Raw genomic sequence first — 17,603 nt, forward strand, 5'->3', positions numbered from 1 at the left:
GCACAGGATGTCCTTCCTTGAAGCAGACAGTGTGTCCATGGGTCCAGGCACCGGGGAGGGGAGGCAAATGGCTTGGGTGCCACCATCTTACGCTGCTGCTGGGAACGGGACAACCGCTGGTTTCGGTCCTTGACTGTGATGGCCAGGAAGGGAGAAAAAGCCTCTCTCCGAGGCACTGGAGGGCTTTCCTTGGAAAAGTGTGCAGGTGTTAGAGTTGGGTCTTATCTCAGTAGCCTTGTGGGTTTGCACCTGGCTCACAGGGCTCTCTGGGACAGCAGAATCACCCTGCTGCTTCAAAGAGCTCTTTCTGCCCTTCTCCCATGGTGCTGAGGATGCTCATCTGGATCTGTTCACCGGGAGCAGGGAGGTACTTGGGGACCAATTGTCCCTGATTCACACCCACAGGTGGCAGAGTGGCCCCTCCTGTGTCCCACAAGAGACAGCCTGCACCTTGGCTGGCCTGAACCAACATCACTGCTGCTCTGGTGCGCCAGTGCAGGGGTGCACCCTGAGCTGGACTTCCTGGGGCTCTGCTCCTCCCCGACAGTGTGGCTTACCTGAGAGGCAAGATGAATGGGGAGCTGGAGGAAGGGGCTGGGAGAGAGAGAAGATGCCAAGAAGAGTAAGTGGATGGAGCCAAGAGAAACTGATAAACCACCCATCTGAACACAAACTCTCTGGCTTCCAGCTCTGATGCTGAATGCACATGACCTCATGGGTACTATCTCCTCCAAGGTATTATAGTGCTCCTGACTTGAATTCCTGACTGACCCTGAGAAAAATTATTTCTCTGGCAGGAAACACCCCACCTTCTACCATGAATTGCCCCAAGAATGTATGATGGCAGACAGACAAGACCTTTCTCACCTGTTATTGTCTGGGGAGAGACACGAAGGGAACCAGCGGCTGGGTTTGGTGAAGACAGAGAAGCAGCAGTCCTCTGTAGATAGATGTAGATACCTAAAAGATGCTGCCACCTCACTCCACCCCTGCAAGGGCTTCACTGACCACAGCAATGGTGGTTTCACCCCCAGCAGACATTGGAGTACAAGCTGGCCCATGCCACACTGCTCCCTCAATGGACCAGCTCACCTCATCCACAGCCCGGGGAGCACCACCAAGCATAAAGCGCCAGGCACTGAAGTCAGCCTGGCTGACTGACTAACTCTGGAGGCCTCTGCATCCTTGTGCCCAGGCCCACAGGAGCATCCACGATGCTAGGGCTGTTCATTGCAGAAGGGGAGGAGAGGTGAGGACCACAGTGGCAGCCCCCAGCAGAGTGATGCATGGAATGGCAGTGGCATGCAGACCGTGGGAACGGCAGGAGGTGGAGGAGGAGAGATGGAAGCACAGGGACAGATGGGGAATATCAGACTCACAAAGTTAGAGGCACAACTTGTTATGATCCTTTTTTTTTCCCCTCCCTTTCATCATCAGAGACAAAGTAAAGTGAAACTGAAGTAAACGGGCTCAAATTAAAATCACAGCTTCGTTTACGTTATAAAAGAACGAGCTCATAGTAACCATAATAATCTCAAATGAAGAGTAAGAATTCAACAAAACAGGGAAGAAGAAAACCCTGGAGAATTCCTGCCTGGATGGTGCTTACTGATGGAACGTTTGTGTGACCAGCTTTATTGTTTGGGGATCATTCCCTTGATCGCTGACTCCCGATTGACGTAGGTGGCCCAGTAGACTAAGTTGAAAATGGCAAAGAGGACGGGGAAGACGATGCGGGACATCTTGTCTACCTTGCTGACGCTGTTGTACGTCTTCTTGCTCTCTGGGAGCTTCTCCTCTATGCGGGGAATCTTGGGGGGGACGTTGGTGGCAGTGGCAGTGGCAGCAGCGCTCTTTGAAATGGTGGGCAGGCCGGGGTCCTTGGCAATGTTGAGGGCATACGTGGTGCCAACAATGTTGTAGGTGTTGTTGGTTTTCTTCGCTAGTGCCACCGGCTCTTTTTTCTAGGGAAGGTGGAAGAGAAAAAGACAATAGAGATGAAGTAACTGCATGGAGAGTGCTTTGTCCTCTGAGCTGACCCGCCTGTCCAGATGAGAAGATGGAAAAGGTTGAGAGGAGAGAGAAGACATCATGGAAAGGAAGGAAGATGTGGTGAGAAGATGGCCAGAACCCATCACATCTGCCACTTGAGGGCTGCTGGCCCGTAAGGACATGCTGGGTTAGGGCGGACCAGCTACTCTGTGCTAAGCCTGGCAAGCAGCATGTAGCACAGAGGTCCTGACCTGGCAGCCAGGTCCTACTGCAAGTCAAACACCTGAAGCCCCATAGCTGGGTTTGGAGCTTCCTTGCAGCTCTCAGGCCAGAGTAGTGGTATAAAAAGGTGTGTGCAGCTGCACTTGAGCAGTAGCTGCCCAGATGCATGACTCCCTGACTGGCCAAGTGCTGCCAGGTTTATGTTGCACGTTGCCAGGTCAGCATGAGCGAGTGTGGGCTCAAACTATACAGACTCCTTGGTTTCTCTCTCAACCTGGCAGTGTTTTCTGTTGCATGTAAGGTTCAGCCATGGAGATACAAAGCAGGAAGGAAGTCATGGGAAAAGAATGACACTCTGTGTGGTCATCCTGGGGGGGAGAACTTGCTCTGCTTTGCTGACCTCCTTCCTGGGTCAGGTGAAAGGAGGAGACCTCGCACAGGATTATAGTTCCTTGGGGGGTTTTGTAGCAGAAAGCCAGTAGCTTTAACAATGTGGGTGACAGCACTGCAATATTTTTGCACTGTACTACAAGGCCAAATCATGCCCTCAGTGGCTGGAATACTTCACAGGAATACCTGACAATTTAACATCATGATGTCCAAAATGCCTCTGGGACCCTTTAGAGGACCTCATAGCCCACCCAGGTAAGATACAGAACAGATGGAAGGCATTTGCACTAGCCCTGGATTTCAGAATTGCTCAACATGGCTCTATAGGGCAGAGGGAAGCTTTTTATCTTGCCTTCTTATGTAAGGGTTCCTGCAAATCAAGGGAAGTAAGTGCACAGCTCCCACAGTGCTCCAGACAGCCCTGCTGTCCACGCTGAAGGACCAAGAGCTTGCATAGCAAATGGAAAAAGGCACTTACGTGTCGGACATGATGCACTGAAGGATGATGGAAGATGCTGAAGACAGATAGTTCAGATGCTAATGAAGATGAGTGGACAGGAAGATGGAGCTAGGAAGTCATGATAGGTGTTGCCCCCACTCTGAGGATCTTCCTGTTGCTGTCAGAGACCTGTGACCAACTGCACTGTAGACCACAAAGCAATCCAGGGCTCCCAAGAGAAGCCCACTGAATGAAATCTACTCATATGCAGACATCAGGCACACTACACGTCTCAGCACTCATGTACTCCATGAGGTGTCCACTGCAATTACACCAAGAGCCAGCATTAGACACAGCAATGACTCATGGTGGGAATCTGATACCTAAATTCAGAATGAGGTGTGACTTTGGATCTCATTTTCTATTCAAAAGAAACTGAAAGACAAGGAAAGGCTCATCCAGGCATTTCCCACAGGTGCTTGGCATGGTCTTGCATTAGGTGTGAGGGAAACATGTCCAATGTGATTGTCAGGAGAAGGAGAGAGTGTACAGCCAGCAGGACCTGTCCATCTTGGCACCCTGGCCTGGAAAATGGTACCAGGCAGCATCTCTGGGTAGCACTGGGAGTTGGAAAGGCCAGATTTGCCCAGGCTGCTCTGCAGAGATCCTCCAAGGGCTTTAGCTTTCATGCTGTACTTCCATTTGAAATGTGTCCACAATCACCAGGGATATTTCTGGTTACCTCAGGAAATGAATTTTCCATGTTGATTTCCAGAGGGACACTAAAAGCAGACTTCTGTGCAATCTTTAAACCCTTGTCCAATAACATCATAGCCAGGCCTGCAGCCTTGTAATAATGCCAGCAATTACAGACATTAACTGGCTGTTAAAAAGAGGCCTAGGTGTCTTCAGATTAAACCACTGATCAGACAATGTTCATAGTCTTCCAGGGGACAAGGTGTTATGATCTTTAACACTTAACTGCACGACTGATTTGCACATCCTAAGAGCCACCTTAACTTGTACCTCCTGCACAGCAGGTCAACTTTTCCTGCCAAAGAGCTGGCAAGAAGCAAGTAAAGAACCAAGGATGTTTCACCTTCTAAAACATTCAAATACGCTTAAGTATCATTACTTATTAAGACAGGTACAGGAGGCAATAAAATAATTAATAATCAGTAATGAAATGAAAAACAAATGGTTGTTTGCAGAATGCAGTCTGAAGTGCACTGCCATTACAGAGTGGTGAGATGCTGGAACAGGCTGCCCAGAGAGGTGGTGGGTCTCTGGAAGTGTTCAAGGCCAGGTTGGATGGGGCCCTGGGCAATCCTGTGTAGCTCCAGGCCTGGAGGTTGGTGTCCCTGCCTGTGGCAGGGGGTTGGAGCTCTGTGATCCTTGGGGTCCCTTCCAACTCAGACCATTCTATGATTCTGTGATTATTTTAGTACTAAGCAGCCATGTTATTTGGTACAGAAATAAGATGACTACAGCTGACATGACATTTGCAGTCTGGTCCTGGAACTAGTCTGTCCTGGAGCTTGGGAAGTGGATCAGTCTTGCCTGGCCAAGGCAACAGCAGCCTGAGATGGAGTAAAGTCAGGCAAGTGTGCACGCTGTGGCTGGTCACAGCGAGTGACAGCTCCTATTGGTGTGATCCAGAGTCCCCAAACATCAACCTGGGCTTCTCCAGACCTCAGATGAGACTGTTCAGGCAGTGGGGAGGCTGGGGAGCCAGCAGCCAGGGCCATCCTCCAGCTGCCTGTGGAGCCTTCTGGCCCGGTTGGAGCTGGGGACCTAGGTCACCTTTGGGAAGCTCCCAGTGCCTGCACCAAGGCACACATGTGCATGTTCCCTATGTGCCCTGCTCCTCAGATGTCAGAAGAAACACTTTAGCCTGAAGTTTGCTGGTCTGTGCTTTATAAATGTGTGTTTTGGGCAAGGTTTTGACAATCAAGCAAAGCAAGATGTGCTTACTGCTGTCAGCTGCCAAGTAGTCCCCAGCCTTTCCCCTGCACCTTTATCTGTGAGGAGTTCCATGTCCTACTGAAACAGAAGGAAGGAATGGAAAACTGGAGGAAACCTGCATTTCCTTTGAAAACTTGTTGTATTCCAAACATCTATGCTGCATAGCAACTCCTGTGTTTACAGCCCAGTACGGGCACAGGGAGCCACTGCACAAAGCTGTCCCTGCACTGCTCTCCTGAGGAAAAGCTGTGAAAGCTGCTCTAGAGATAAATACATTCCCTGGATATTGCAGTCTGACAATTTCTTCAGTGACAGGCATACTGGAAAATAATAGCTTTTTTGATAAACCTTCTTGTCTTCAAGCCCCTCTGTGGAGGAGCTAATGGCTAAACCTCTAAACAAGAAGTGCAAGGTATCTGCCTCTTGCCATCCTAGAGAAAAGTCACATGAATGACCTCTGAGCAACTCCAGCCTCTGACATGCCTGTATCCTGTAATTCAAAGCCCAGCTACTGCAGTTGCAGTTTCAGCTGCTGTCACTCCTTCTCCACGCCAAAAGTTCCCCTCTGCAATGTGCCAGAGATATGATCCTGTCAGAGAACAGCAGCAAAGTGTTCTACACTGAGACACCTGTACCGTGAGCAGAGCCAAAGGCTCTGAACAATGTGATCTTGCATTACAAGCAGCTTATGTCAATGCCAGGTTGCTGTCAGCTGCTGGTGTAACCTTTGGCATCACTCAGCCCTCCCATCTCTTCATTCAGATTATGTGGGACTGAGCCCAATGTTCTTATGCTCCCTGGATCACCAGACAAAGACTCAGAGGTTGGATAGAGTCAATAATCAGCCAAATACACTACCCAGGTAGTGTTGAGAGAAAGATGGTGAAATGCTGAAGAATGATACGTGGACTCCAGTGGAGATGCTGAGAACATAAATCACTTGCAGTGCTGAAGAGAGCTACAGGGTATTGCCAGTGCAGTAGGAGAAAGACACATGGGCAGCAGAGCATGGGCAGCAAAGTCCCAGAAAAAATATATTTACTATAGTGAGGTGAAAAAAAGGAAGAGATGGGTCTCGTGCCCCATGAACCACTCTGTGAGTCTGTAAGACTTCACACTGGCTGAAAATGGTGGCCTGTCAAGGCTGCTTCTAGTTCCTCTCTGTTGACAAGGAGGGGATTGAAACAAAGATACCAGCATTGGAAAGAAACAAAGGAGAGAGAAGAATGGTTCCCAAGTGACCTGGACAAAAAGCTGGGCTTTAGTCAGTCAGTGGAAAAGGCACCTGGTGCAAATTGTGAGCATGCCTGCTGCTTCCAAAAAGAAAAACATGATGATCACATCAACAGAGAGATTTGGAGGATGATTCTTGTTGACTTTCTCTTACTGAAAAGACATGTGAAAAATGCATGCAAAGCCTGGACCCAACCTTCTTGCCATGCACTGCAGAATTGTCATCTTGAGGATGAGAAAGATCAACACATCTTCCTTGTTTTCATGTGTCTGACTGCAGCTACCTAGAATCATAGAATCATCAAGGTTGGAAAAGACCTTCAAGATCATCAAGTCCAATCATTAGCCCTACACCACTGCAACCACTAAACCATCTCCCTGAAGCTCCTCATCTACCCATTTTTAACAGCCCTAGGAAACCTGTATTGGTTTTGCTGCTTCTTGCCATCCAGGATTTCAGGGCAATGTCACACAAGCACAGATGCACAGCTAAGTCAGGTTTTATGGATAAGACATGGTGTTGCAGATGGAAGTAGGTTGAAGTAAGCATGTTCCAAAGATCCAAAGCATCTTCCACCCTGAGGATCTGACAATACATTTTTTTTGCAAGGGGCTCCCTGGTAAATAAACTTGCAGACTTCACAAGTTTTGTTGTCTCTCCAGATCTTCACTGTAACAGTCACTGAGGAAGTGACCTTGTTGGCTCCAGAGATGGCCAACCCTATGCTTGGGATGAATGGGACAGATGGACGGGAGGGATGGGTCTCACTCTGTTCAGACACAGCCCTTCTGACCTCCAGTGGATCCTTTTAATCGGATATTTTGAGGACATTGGAGTTGCTTTGCTGGGTGCTGAAACCACTCATCTTTCAATCACCTTGGCTTCTCACTCCACCCCAAATACTGTCATCTCCCACCTTCCTCCTGGTTACGTCTTTTAAAAAATCATCTTTACTAACAAGCTTTCCACACTGGATCCAGATGCCTCTCTCCAATTTGATCTGCACCTCTAGGCTGGTTGCAGCTGCTCTTCCATACAAAAAGAGAGGAAATCCTTCATCCAGAATGAGCAACTACTGGTGGTAGGCAGGAAAGGCTTTGGAAATCTTTGGGTCCAAGAAACATTAGCCAAATCTGTGCTAAAGGGACTTTTTGGTGACAACTATGTTGATAGATTATAGGAGAACTGCAGAGAACATGCAGAGTTAGAACCAGAACCCAGCTAGAGCCAGAACCCAACTGTGTCTATAGCCAGAACATCATCATAATGATCAGCTCATCATGTTGGATTCTACTTGAAGAAAAACATTGCTCTATCCCCATCTAAACTGCTGAGTTGGATGAAGGGGAGAAAGAAAGAATGGAACCAGCCCTGAGAGAGGGAACAAGCTGGGCGTGCCTGTCAGCAGCCAGCAGCTTCTGCAAGGTAGTGACTTCTTTCAAATGGGATGGGAAGCGTTGCTGCTGCCTGCATTTGAGGTGAGGGAAGGGCTGATGGCTATTGACTTCTTTTTTCATGTACATGCAAAGAAACAATCAAACCTGGAATGAGGAACCCTGCCATCCCATCAATAAAGAGCATTCTTTTTGGCTGGGGGGAAGTTTCCCCAGAGAGTAGAGCTTAGCCTGGGCTTGTCACTGGGAGTTTTATTCCTGGTACAAACACTTTCAAATGCCAATAGTTATTCTTTTCTTTCTTTTGTGGTTTCAGCCACATGGCTTGTCAATTGTTCCAGGAAGAGCTAATTAAAGGCTGAAACTGAGCCAACGAGGCACCTTCATTGCGTAGCAAATTCGCTGCTTGGAAATGCTCAACGGAATGAAGATGAAAAGCAAATGTGGTGACACAATGTATTCCCAAGCTCCCTGAAAGCCTGCCACTCTTCAGGAAGTTCTCTGAGCTGCAGAGATGGGGAGTGGGTTAGCCTTCCAAGATAAAGGTCATGGGTAGCTTGGTAAAGTATCCACAAACTTGGAGTCCTTCCCACTTCTCCAGCCTTATACCAGCTGCAGCAGACTCAGGGCGGGCACTCCCTCTGAACCAGTCCTGGTCTCGCTCTGTTTTCCTGTTTGATTACCACATGGACAAACCTTCTACATGCTCTTACTCTATAGTTTCAGCACTGTTGGTCTTGCAGTGCTGGATCAATGAATAAACTAAGGACCATGCTGCTTCTGTGACAAAATGAAGCTTTAGAGCCTTCTCTGCTTTTTTTGATTGTGCCCAGTTCACATCATTGCTCAAGGCTGTGTGAATCCTGACTTTGTGCTGTTTTTCCCATCCCTGCAAGGGACACAGTTGCTTTCAGGACCTGTACTGATACTCCACTCATGCCAATGACCCAGGAAAGGCTTCTCTCCTCTCCAGAGGCCTGATTAGTGTTACTGTTCACAATGTAAGACCATCAAATGGCCTCCTCTGGAGCATTTCTGCCATGAGTCTGTTGCTCAGAGCACAGCTGCAAAAGTAAACAAAGAGTCCAAGAAACACAAGAGAGGCATTCAACACCCAGTGGTGGCTCTGGTTCTCCACAAGGTCTCTGCTCTCCTGCTTTGACGTCCATATCAGAGAGATGACTGGCTGTTCTCTTCCCAAAAGTTACTGCAATTCTACCAGGTATTTGCCTACGGCCCCACAACAATTTTAAACAACACATTAAAATGCAAAGGAGAAAAAATATAAAGGCTCCAGTACCAAGAACAAGGACAAAGCTGATTTTCAAATTGATTCAATAAATATAAACAAGGAGCAGCATGCTACAGTAAGCAATTTCTCTGTGCAGCTGAGATGAAATCAGTTAGGAGGGAGGGGGCATGAGCACGGGGAGCAGTGGCTACAGGAAGGAAACTGCCAGAGAAGCTGATCCCAAGCGAGGAGGGAAAACACGGGTGATGCCAGGCACTAATTTTCTGCCAGTTGCCGTTCTGATTGCTTGCTTTCCTCCCACCCTCTTTGCCTGAGCTTACAAAGCAAGCAGCTGCTGGCAGCAGTCAGACCTTCTCATCACTGCGTCATGCTTGCCCGTGCCAGGGGAGACCTACAGTCAGGGACAGCAGCTGCAGGGGCCACAGCAGAGTGGGACCATCTCCATTGGTGAGGCTGGCATCTGATAGCATATTTGGGTTTGTGTGGCATGCTACCAACATGGACCAGAGCGTTTATGGGATGGAGGGAGAAGGAGAGAGGAGACCACCAGCGGGGCAAGACAAAACATGCAGAATTTCCTGGTTCCACTTTCATGCAGAAGGATGGAGGGAGAAGTGAGCAGTCATGCCTTGTTTTTCTCCAGCTAAGCACAGCGACCAGCCCTCCAAACCCTTCCCCCCTCCCTCAACCCTCAAGAACCGCTCCAGTTGAGACCTAAGCTGGGGACCCAGTAAGTAGCATCCAGCCTCCCGGAGTGACGCGGGGCTGCATGTTACCCACTCCTGGCCCCAGCGCAGCTCTCTCGTGCAGCGTTTCTTCACTTTCCCCTCCTCCCCAGCCTTGGCCGTGGGTCTGACCTTCATCTCCTGGGCCTCCAGCACCTTTTTGCCATCCCAAGCCCAGCTGCGCTTGGTGAAGTAGTTGACGGTGGCAAACTCGATCAGCGCAGAAAACACAAAGGCATAACAGACGGCTATGAACCAGTCCATGGCCGTCGCGTACGCCACTTTAGGTAACGAGTTTCTTGCGCTGATGCTTAGTGTGGTCATGGTGAGGACAGTGGTGACACCTGTGGAAACACAGCAGGAGACAAGGATGGTGTGAGACCACACACTCGCACCCACTCGGTTGTAACTCAAACCACACAGTTGGCGTTGCCACCGTGTAAATTTAGGAGGCATCCCCTACGCCGCGCCGCCCACGCTCCGGCTGTAATTAAGGAAGCCTCACCCAGCACAAATCTGTGGTGCAATTCACAAAAACGGAACAGTCCAAGTTGGAAGGGAAGGCAGCTTGTCCAACCCCTGCTTGAATCAACTTCATGTTGCTCAGGGCCTTCTCTGGTTCAGTTTTGAATATCTCCAATTCATCACATCTGCATTCCCATGAGATTAATCTTCCCCCAAACTCCACTGACTCAATTTCTGCTCACAATAGGAGAGTCCTAGCTGATAGGTGGGCACCTGCATTCAATTCCTCATCTCCTAGTAGGGTAAGTCGCAGGACGCTAGACCCAGCTCCCTTATGTAGAACATGCCATGGAGAAGCCTCTGGTTTCTTTTGCAAAAAATAAAAATAATAACAGTAAAAAGGGCAGGTAGATGGTTGGGAACACTTCATGGAGGACCAGAAACTGGCTGATCATCCTATGTGGTGTTCTCAGCAGCTTGTAACCTACATGGATGGACACCTGGGAACATGGCACAGCCAGGCACCCATCAGTGACCCAAGCTGGCAGAACTAGTGTCACAAGGATCTTAAACAAAAAAGAGCTGCTGCAAGATGCCTTTTAAAGCTTTTTTCATTAAAGCAAGCAACCACTGCTATCCATTTTCCCCAATAATGTGTTTTTCAATTAAAAATGCATTAAAAACTTTATAAAAATATTGACTAATTTTCACTTCCCTTAAGCCATACTCCTGGTAATTGAAGAGGTTCAATGATATTGTTGACAACAGTTTCTGAGGGGGAAAAAAAAAAGGAATAAACAATTGGAGTTCTCATTATTTCCTTAATGGAAAAGCAAGGCAATTTGGGAGCAAAGCCATTTGTCACAAAGGTAGGTTTTAATTTTTCAGTCAGCTCTTTCCTTCTCAATCTGAGCTGCTACTCCAGGAAACCTGTCTAATTGAAAATCTTGGAGTAACTGAGGGAGTCAAACATTCTCAGAGAAGGGCTCGCCTCGTGTTGGGAAGGCAGAGATACTCCAGAGCTGATGCAGATGTAAGAGCCCACCTGGGGCACAGGCAGACCTGGGGCCTGGGTCTGAACGCTGTGGGGTTTAATTGCAAATGAGTCACTGAGGAGTGAGGGGAGGTCATTGATGACCCTCTAGATGCCTGAGTTGGTTCTATTTTCCACATGATTTCTGTCTGAGCCTCCCCCCCATCTCCTTTTCCACTCTGTTGGATGAAAACACCAAAAAGTGGGTGCTAAGGGACCATACCCCCTCTTCTTCACTGTTACCACTGTTCAGCACAGCTCTTGCAGCCTGGATCGTGCCAACCAGTTTGGTCACACCAGCTGCCCAGCTGCACTCCACCCCGGGCATCGCTGTGGGACTCGCTTTACTGGGAAGGGAAGGCAACCCAGTGCTAAGGGGGTGAAGCTGGGGTCAGCTGGAAAATTTAAAGCTTGGTCACGACCTACACTCCACAAGCCCCAGTGAACACAAACCCCATGATGATTCCCTTCTATTTCTTTCAGGAAGGTGCAAAACCAACTGTGACCTTCCATGTGTCTGGCACCAGTCCACAGCACTGGAACAAGGCCCAGGACTGTGAAGAGGGTCCAGAAAGGAGGAAATCAGCCTTGCTGGGTTTGAGGGAGTATTTCTATATCATGACTCTTGCTACAGAGAAAAATGTTTTGTGATCTCTGAAACCAACTTTGTGTTGGTCAAAAAGACGAGCAGGTGTTTTTGTTTATGGGATACCCCACATTCCCTCTCTGCTCACTGACTTTTGCTCAACATACTTTCTGTTAAGCAGTATCTACTGGGCACTGTTACTTCCAGGAAATACAGTCGTGCAGCATCACACCCAGTCTGAGCGTGTGTGTGTGTGTGTGTAGATCTCAAACTTTAATTCAGGTCATAGCAGGAATCCACAAAACAATTCTCTTATTAAATGTTTCTAACAGCTATTAATATATGTGCAGTGCCAGCCTGACACTCTGCCTCTAAGAGAAGATCTGAAACCAGCTGAAGAAAACAAACAACCCCATATATTTACCAGGCAGTTATACTGACTCAGCCCAGGAACTTGCTATGCCGAGTTCTGACCGGTGGCACGTTAGCAGTTTCAAAGGTAGAGCTTTAAATGCTTCCCCATGTACCTATCCTCTTCTCAACCCAAAAGCCAACATAGATAAGCAGACACAGCCAAATGCATGTAATTAGATGATCAATACCGTGATTACTGTTAACATTTATGGCTTGGCTTGCAGCAGAGACATGGACAGGAGTGATTCTGCGGCGATTCAGTGCAAAGAGGGGAAGCTCTTGTGGGAAACAGCCAGCAGCTTCACTGGTGCTGCTGAAGGCCTGGAGGAGTCCAGCTCTGATGCAACTCAGGCTATTTCCCATCATTTACAGTACCTGAGAGGATGCACCCATGCTCCCAGACTCACCAAAAACCGTCCGGGCAGGAACAGACTCCCTGTTAAGCCAGAAGGAGACCTGGGACAGGATGACGGTCATGATGCAGGGTAGGTAGGTCTGGATCACAAAGTACCCGATCTTCCTCTTGAGGTGGAAGTGTGTGGTCATGACGACATACTCCCCTGCAGAGACAGCCCATTAGAGATGCTGAGCCACTGATGCTTCCCAGGATGGGTCTAGCTGCCTACCAACCTGTCTAAACCACTGAAGATCTTGTCCTGAACCAACTTGCAAGTTCTTAAATGGAATTGCAGAACACATAGCTGGCTGGCATGCCCTGCTATCTTGCAGTACTGCTGGCTGCCCTAAAAGCTGTGCAAAGAAGGGATGGATTCATGCTGCAGCACGCTGTTGGCACTGACTTTCCACATCCTGCACACACAGCTGCTGTGCCACGCCAGGCACGTGTCCTGGTGTAGCCTGAGTGACTTCCACATAGCATGTGTCCTTCCAAAACACTCCTCTGGAGGCTGCTTTAATTCACTAAAAAATGGCTGTGGGACACAAGCAAATCAATGCCAATAGAACACTGGGCAATAAGCTCTCCCTGTTTCACTCCAGGCACAAGATGCCCTTGGGGTCTCTCCCAACCCAGCTCCCTTCCCTTTTCTGCTCCAGCCCAGGGATCCATTGTGGATAAGATCCCTTATGCCCAGAGAGACCCTAACGGTGCTCCAGTAGGATTTCAGGACAAAACATTTCATTTTCTCTGACAATCCTGAAAATATCCCACCTTTTCTCACTGTAACCATCTCAAAAATCAGGGCAAGTTCTGTCGTTAAAGGTCTGGGCTGGAAACCAAAGAAGCAGCTGTCCCTATTTTCCCCTCAATGCTATTCTTCCACTCAGAGCTTTGGATATTTTGTTGGATTATCGTGCCTTTTTGTTGTGAGCGTGGTTCTGCTAAATCATTACACACAGGAGCCTTTAGCAGCTTTCTTGCCACTTCAGGTTATTCATCTGTACATTTTTCTACAACTTAAGTAGAGAGATGGGGCAGATATTATGACATTTAGTTCCCTGGACTCCCCACGTTTCCCCAAGGGAGGTGATATGAGTTGTTACAGACAGACACTATTAAAATCAAGTGCACCAGAGAGGAAATATCCTCAAATGAGAGAACTACTGGTGCATACAGAAGGGGAAAAAAAAAGAGAGAGAAGGAAAAAAAAAGAAAGATGAGAGATATACATGAGATAACAGAAGCTATCAGTACCTGGATTCAGAGGGGAAGGGAGGAACAGCAGATGGGAGAGAAAGATGATTAATATTGGTCATTAATCAGAGGAAACATTTGTTTGGGATAATCTCCTATTAACTATGACAATATTTGTGTAAGCAGATGCAGGGAAAAGCACACTCAACATTATGTTGCATTCACCTCCCTGGCCCACCATGGTCTCCTGAGGGACTGGAAAGGGATCCAAGACAAATGAACCCACAGTACCAGGAACCAGCTCAGCAAGGTGGGGCAGATTTTTCACACAACAGATCATTCTCAGGTGCCTGACATCAGCCTTCTAGAGAGTATGTGTGACTTGATGATCTCTTGAGGTCTCTTCCAACCCCTACAATTCTGTGATTCTGTGGTAAGGCTTCTTCCATGGAAACCACTAGAAGCTAAACCCATCACTGCCCCTGGCTGACTGCTCCTGGACATATTCACGTAGGCTGGGAGTACTGTGGCCTATGGCCTCTATAATTCTCCCAAACTGTGGCATTCAGACCTCTTGTCTGACAGTGTGCTCAGCCCACACGTCACATCGTGGTCCCAAAGGTACCTGTGCTGGACCGAACCATTTCTGTCCCAACGACGTGGCCCAGTAGGTCGTACTGGTTCAGGCGCGATCCACCCTTCGCTACTTCCACTGATTTATCCTTCCCTAGTGTCCAGGTGTAGATCACTTCTGTCTTCGTGTAGGCATCTGGGGAGGAGAAAGCAGAATGAGGTTTGTGCTTCTGCCTGACCTAAAATATACCAAAATTAGCTCCTAGCCAAATGAATCCCTGCTGTGCATTCCTCAGAGCCACACGGCTGAGCACAGCCAAGCACGGCCAGAGACCAAGGCAGCTCAGCAACTGTTAAATCAAATGAGCAAAAGGGAGCTGGGGGTTTCATAAGGGAGATGGAAGAGTGGGCTGTCAATGAGAGACACGCTGTCCCCTTGATGTGCTGACACTGCAAGGGCTGGCTCCAAGCAGAGACAAGACAGAAAGGCATCCAGAGCAGCAGGCTGCTGGGGCAGCAGGACGGCCACTGCCTCTGCCATGCCAGGGACTGGGAGTCACGCTGGCAGCAGCTGGTGAGAAAGGCTAAACCACAAATAGGGTTGAATTTTAGGTTAAGGAGAAGAGGTTAATAATCTTTACCCTCCCTCAGAAGCAACTCTCTCCAAGCCCTCCCACCAAGATGCTTTCCCCCCTGCATGACCCTGTGTTGGCCAGCCTCCAGGCCAGCCCACCAGGCAGTGCTGAGAAAAGCCTACCCGAGCATCGCATGGCAAGAGGAGCAGCAGGCACAGTGACTGAGACACAGGGCAGCACCGGGCTCAGGGCCAGGGCATCTTTCCAGGAGCTTGCAGGATCCCCTCCCTATCCCACCTGCCCAATTCACCATGGGCAAACACCTCTCTGACACAGTCATCATCACCTTCACAAGCCTTTGTGACCAAACCCCTGCTTGTCCTCACAGCCTTTCCCTTTCCCAACAACACCTGCTTGCTCTTTGCCAGTCCTATGGTATCCAGGAGTTGAGTCTCTTTGGACTCTACTATGAACTACTTCTCCCCCATAATGCCCAAGCTTCCTGTCCATACCTACTCTGCACCAGCCCTTTAGGCAAGAACAAAGTTCACTACAACAAGCTTTTTATCACTTTTGCCACCAGCTTCCTACTAAGACATAAAGGAATTCTTTGTCTGGAGTCAGGTCAAGCAGTGGGTCAGGTCTGCTACAGAAACATCTCAGCTCCTGCTTTGTGGGAGACTGCATCCTGAGACAACCAGATTTCTCTGATCTTTCTGAAACAATCACTGTTATCTCTGCACTGTAGGTTTTGGCAAACCTGTTAAACACCAAGCAGGTGCTGTGCAAAGTAGGGGGATAAGGTTTTGACCATCATCCAATGTTTCTCAGTCCACCAGCGTGCTGCCTATGCACTTCTGCTGGCACCTCTCATCCAATCTCTGCTTGCCCAACCCCACCTTCCAGCTCTCAACATGCTTCTGGAGACCTCCATCCTCTTTCAGGCTTTGTACAGCTCTGCCAATGCTCTTCTGCTTTGATGGGCAGCACCTTCTGCTCTAGCAGTTGTGGTTCACCCATCACCACTCTTCCTACAAAGGAAACTTGCCACAGTTTATTGCTATAATCCCTGAAAACACAGTTGCCTTCAGATCTGCTCATCTGGGGCAGAATCGGATCTGGTGTCACACAGGGGTAGCGTGGATGCTTGGAACACATTTAATGCCATAAAGCTGGTTTGGTTCTGCTCAATGCCTTGTTTGTACCACAGTCTGGTCCAAACAAGGACAGCTCTGACATTTAGTGGAACTGGTAACTTCAGCATCATCGTGTCCTAGCCTGGTCTCAGACAGCTGCTGCACAAATGTCCTACGGCTGCCTTAGAAACAGCTGTTCCCTGCTGTGTTTGCCCATCTTCTAGGGAGCACAGTGACAGGTAAAGCCATGACCTTCACTGCACTGTGTCCAAGGAATGACAGGTGGGCAGCTGAAGCTACCTGAAGTGTCTGACGCCCTCACTTTGCCTGCACAGTCTCTGCCTTCCCTCTTTGGGTGGCTGCTGTGGTGGCGCAGGGACAGGAGGGCACTGATGAGCCATTCAGGTTGGGGGGGGGGAAATCAGTGAGGCAAATTCAGCTATCCTTTGAACAGCACATGTCTGATCCTGACATTGGCCTTCTGTTTACAAATGTGACCCACTTGAAGCTTCTTACAAAGGAGCAGCTCCCAGCTGTCAATGGTGCAAACACCAGTTTAACCCCACTCCAGCACAGGAGAGGTGAGCTCAGGTGCCATGTGGATGGGTGCTTTGGAAAGAGCCATACTAACATTAACCAGGGGCATCTCTCTGAGCTGCTTGTGTCAAAACTGTCATCATTCAGAGGACAAATTAGTAAAAATACTCAGAAGAACCCAAAAGGGTGTTCCAGCAGAAATATGCACGTTAATATCTCTTCTTCACCAAGACACATTAAAAGCAATTGGATGTGGAGTAATCTGCCTTCCTGCAAGTCTTGTAATAATCCCAGAGTTTAGGCCTGAGGTATGAGACTTCACAGCCCTCCTCACAAGGTCAATTAATATTAATAAGTCATCCTTCTCTAAGACTTGCTATTTTGCTGGCCTCAGTGAGGTCTTGTGGCAATACGTTTTACATTTAATTAACTGCTGCCTAAGAAATAACTTTATTTCAGTAGTTTTGAATAATCCAGTTTCATGGATGCATTTTGCCATGAGGCAGAGGAGCAGATGCACATGATAAACATGGTTTCTTCTGGTATCAATCAAATTTTTCAGCTTTCTCCTTAGTTAACTCCCAGATGGCTACAGGAAAGAAGTGCTGCTTTGGAAAGGCTGCAATTCCTCTCTTTTCTTACAGTCCCAAAGGGAGATGGCTGGTGGGGGCTCATTCTTTAGTTGGAGGGGGGCAACTCTTCCATCTTCATAGGAGAGGTGCAGCACCCACTGCCTTAATAAACTTAGAGCAAAACCATAGGTGCCTACCCATCCTGTGAGCCCGAACTGACCTCAGATTTGCCTGCTGCAGATGATAACAGGAACTGCATTTATGAGATACTGGAAACAAAATCTCAGTCACATTATCATTAGCAATAATTAACAGCACTGTTACTAAAATACTGGAAAACACTAGCCACACAAAGGACTGCTTTTACCTCTTCTCCCACCTCCTTGCAGAGGCTGATCAGGGTACTTACAGCTCCCAAATTTCAGTGGGCAGGCATGCACATCCATTGGGAAGTCCTCCAGGTGCATGGGGCACTCTGCATGAATCGTTAGCCTACAAGACAAAA

The 17,603-nt window shown here is 48.4% G+C and overlaps 1 protein-coding gene across 1 annotated transcript in view; it reads right to left on the reverse strand.

The window, feature by feature from the left end:
* Positions 1-1,634: 1,634 nt before the first annotated feature.
* LOC311195817 (gamma-aminobutyric acid receptor subunit alpha-3-like) overlaps positions 1,635-17,603 on the reverse strand; it is a gene marked incomplete at both ends in the record, with an annotated part of 70,962 nt that continues 54,993 nt past the window's right edge. Inside the window, 5 exons of the mRNA XM_084269243.1 lie at positions 1,635-1,964; positions 9,746-9,957; positions 12,519-12,671; positions 14,331-14,474; positions 17,508-17,590. Coding sequence (XP_084125369.1) covers positions 1,635-1,964; positions 9,746-9,957; positions 12,519-12,671; positions 14,331-14,474; positions 17,508-17,590 — 922 coding nt within the window. The remainder of the gene's footprint in view (positions 1,965-9,745; positions 9,958-12,518; positions 12,672-14,330; positions 14,475-17,507; positions 17,591-17,603) is intronic.

The sequence above is a fragment of the Gallinula chloropus genome (genome assembly GCF_964237585.1).
Source record: "Gallinula chloropus genome assembly, chromosome: 11".
Taxonomy (NCBI): Eukaryota; Metazoa; Chordata; class Aves; order Gruiformes; family Rallidae; genus Gallinula; species Gallinula chloropus.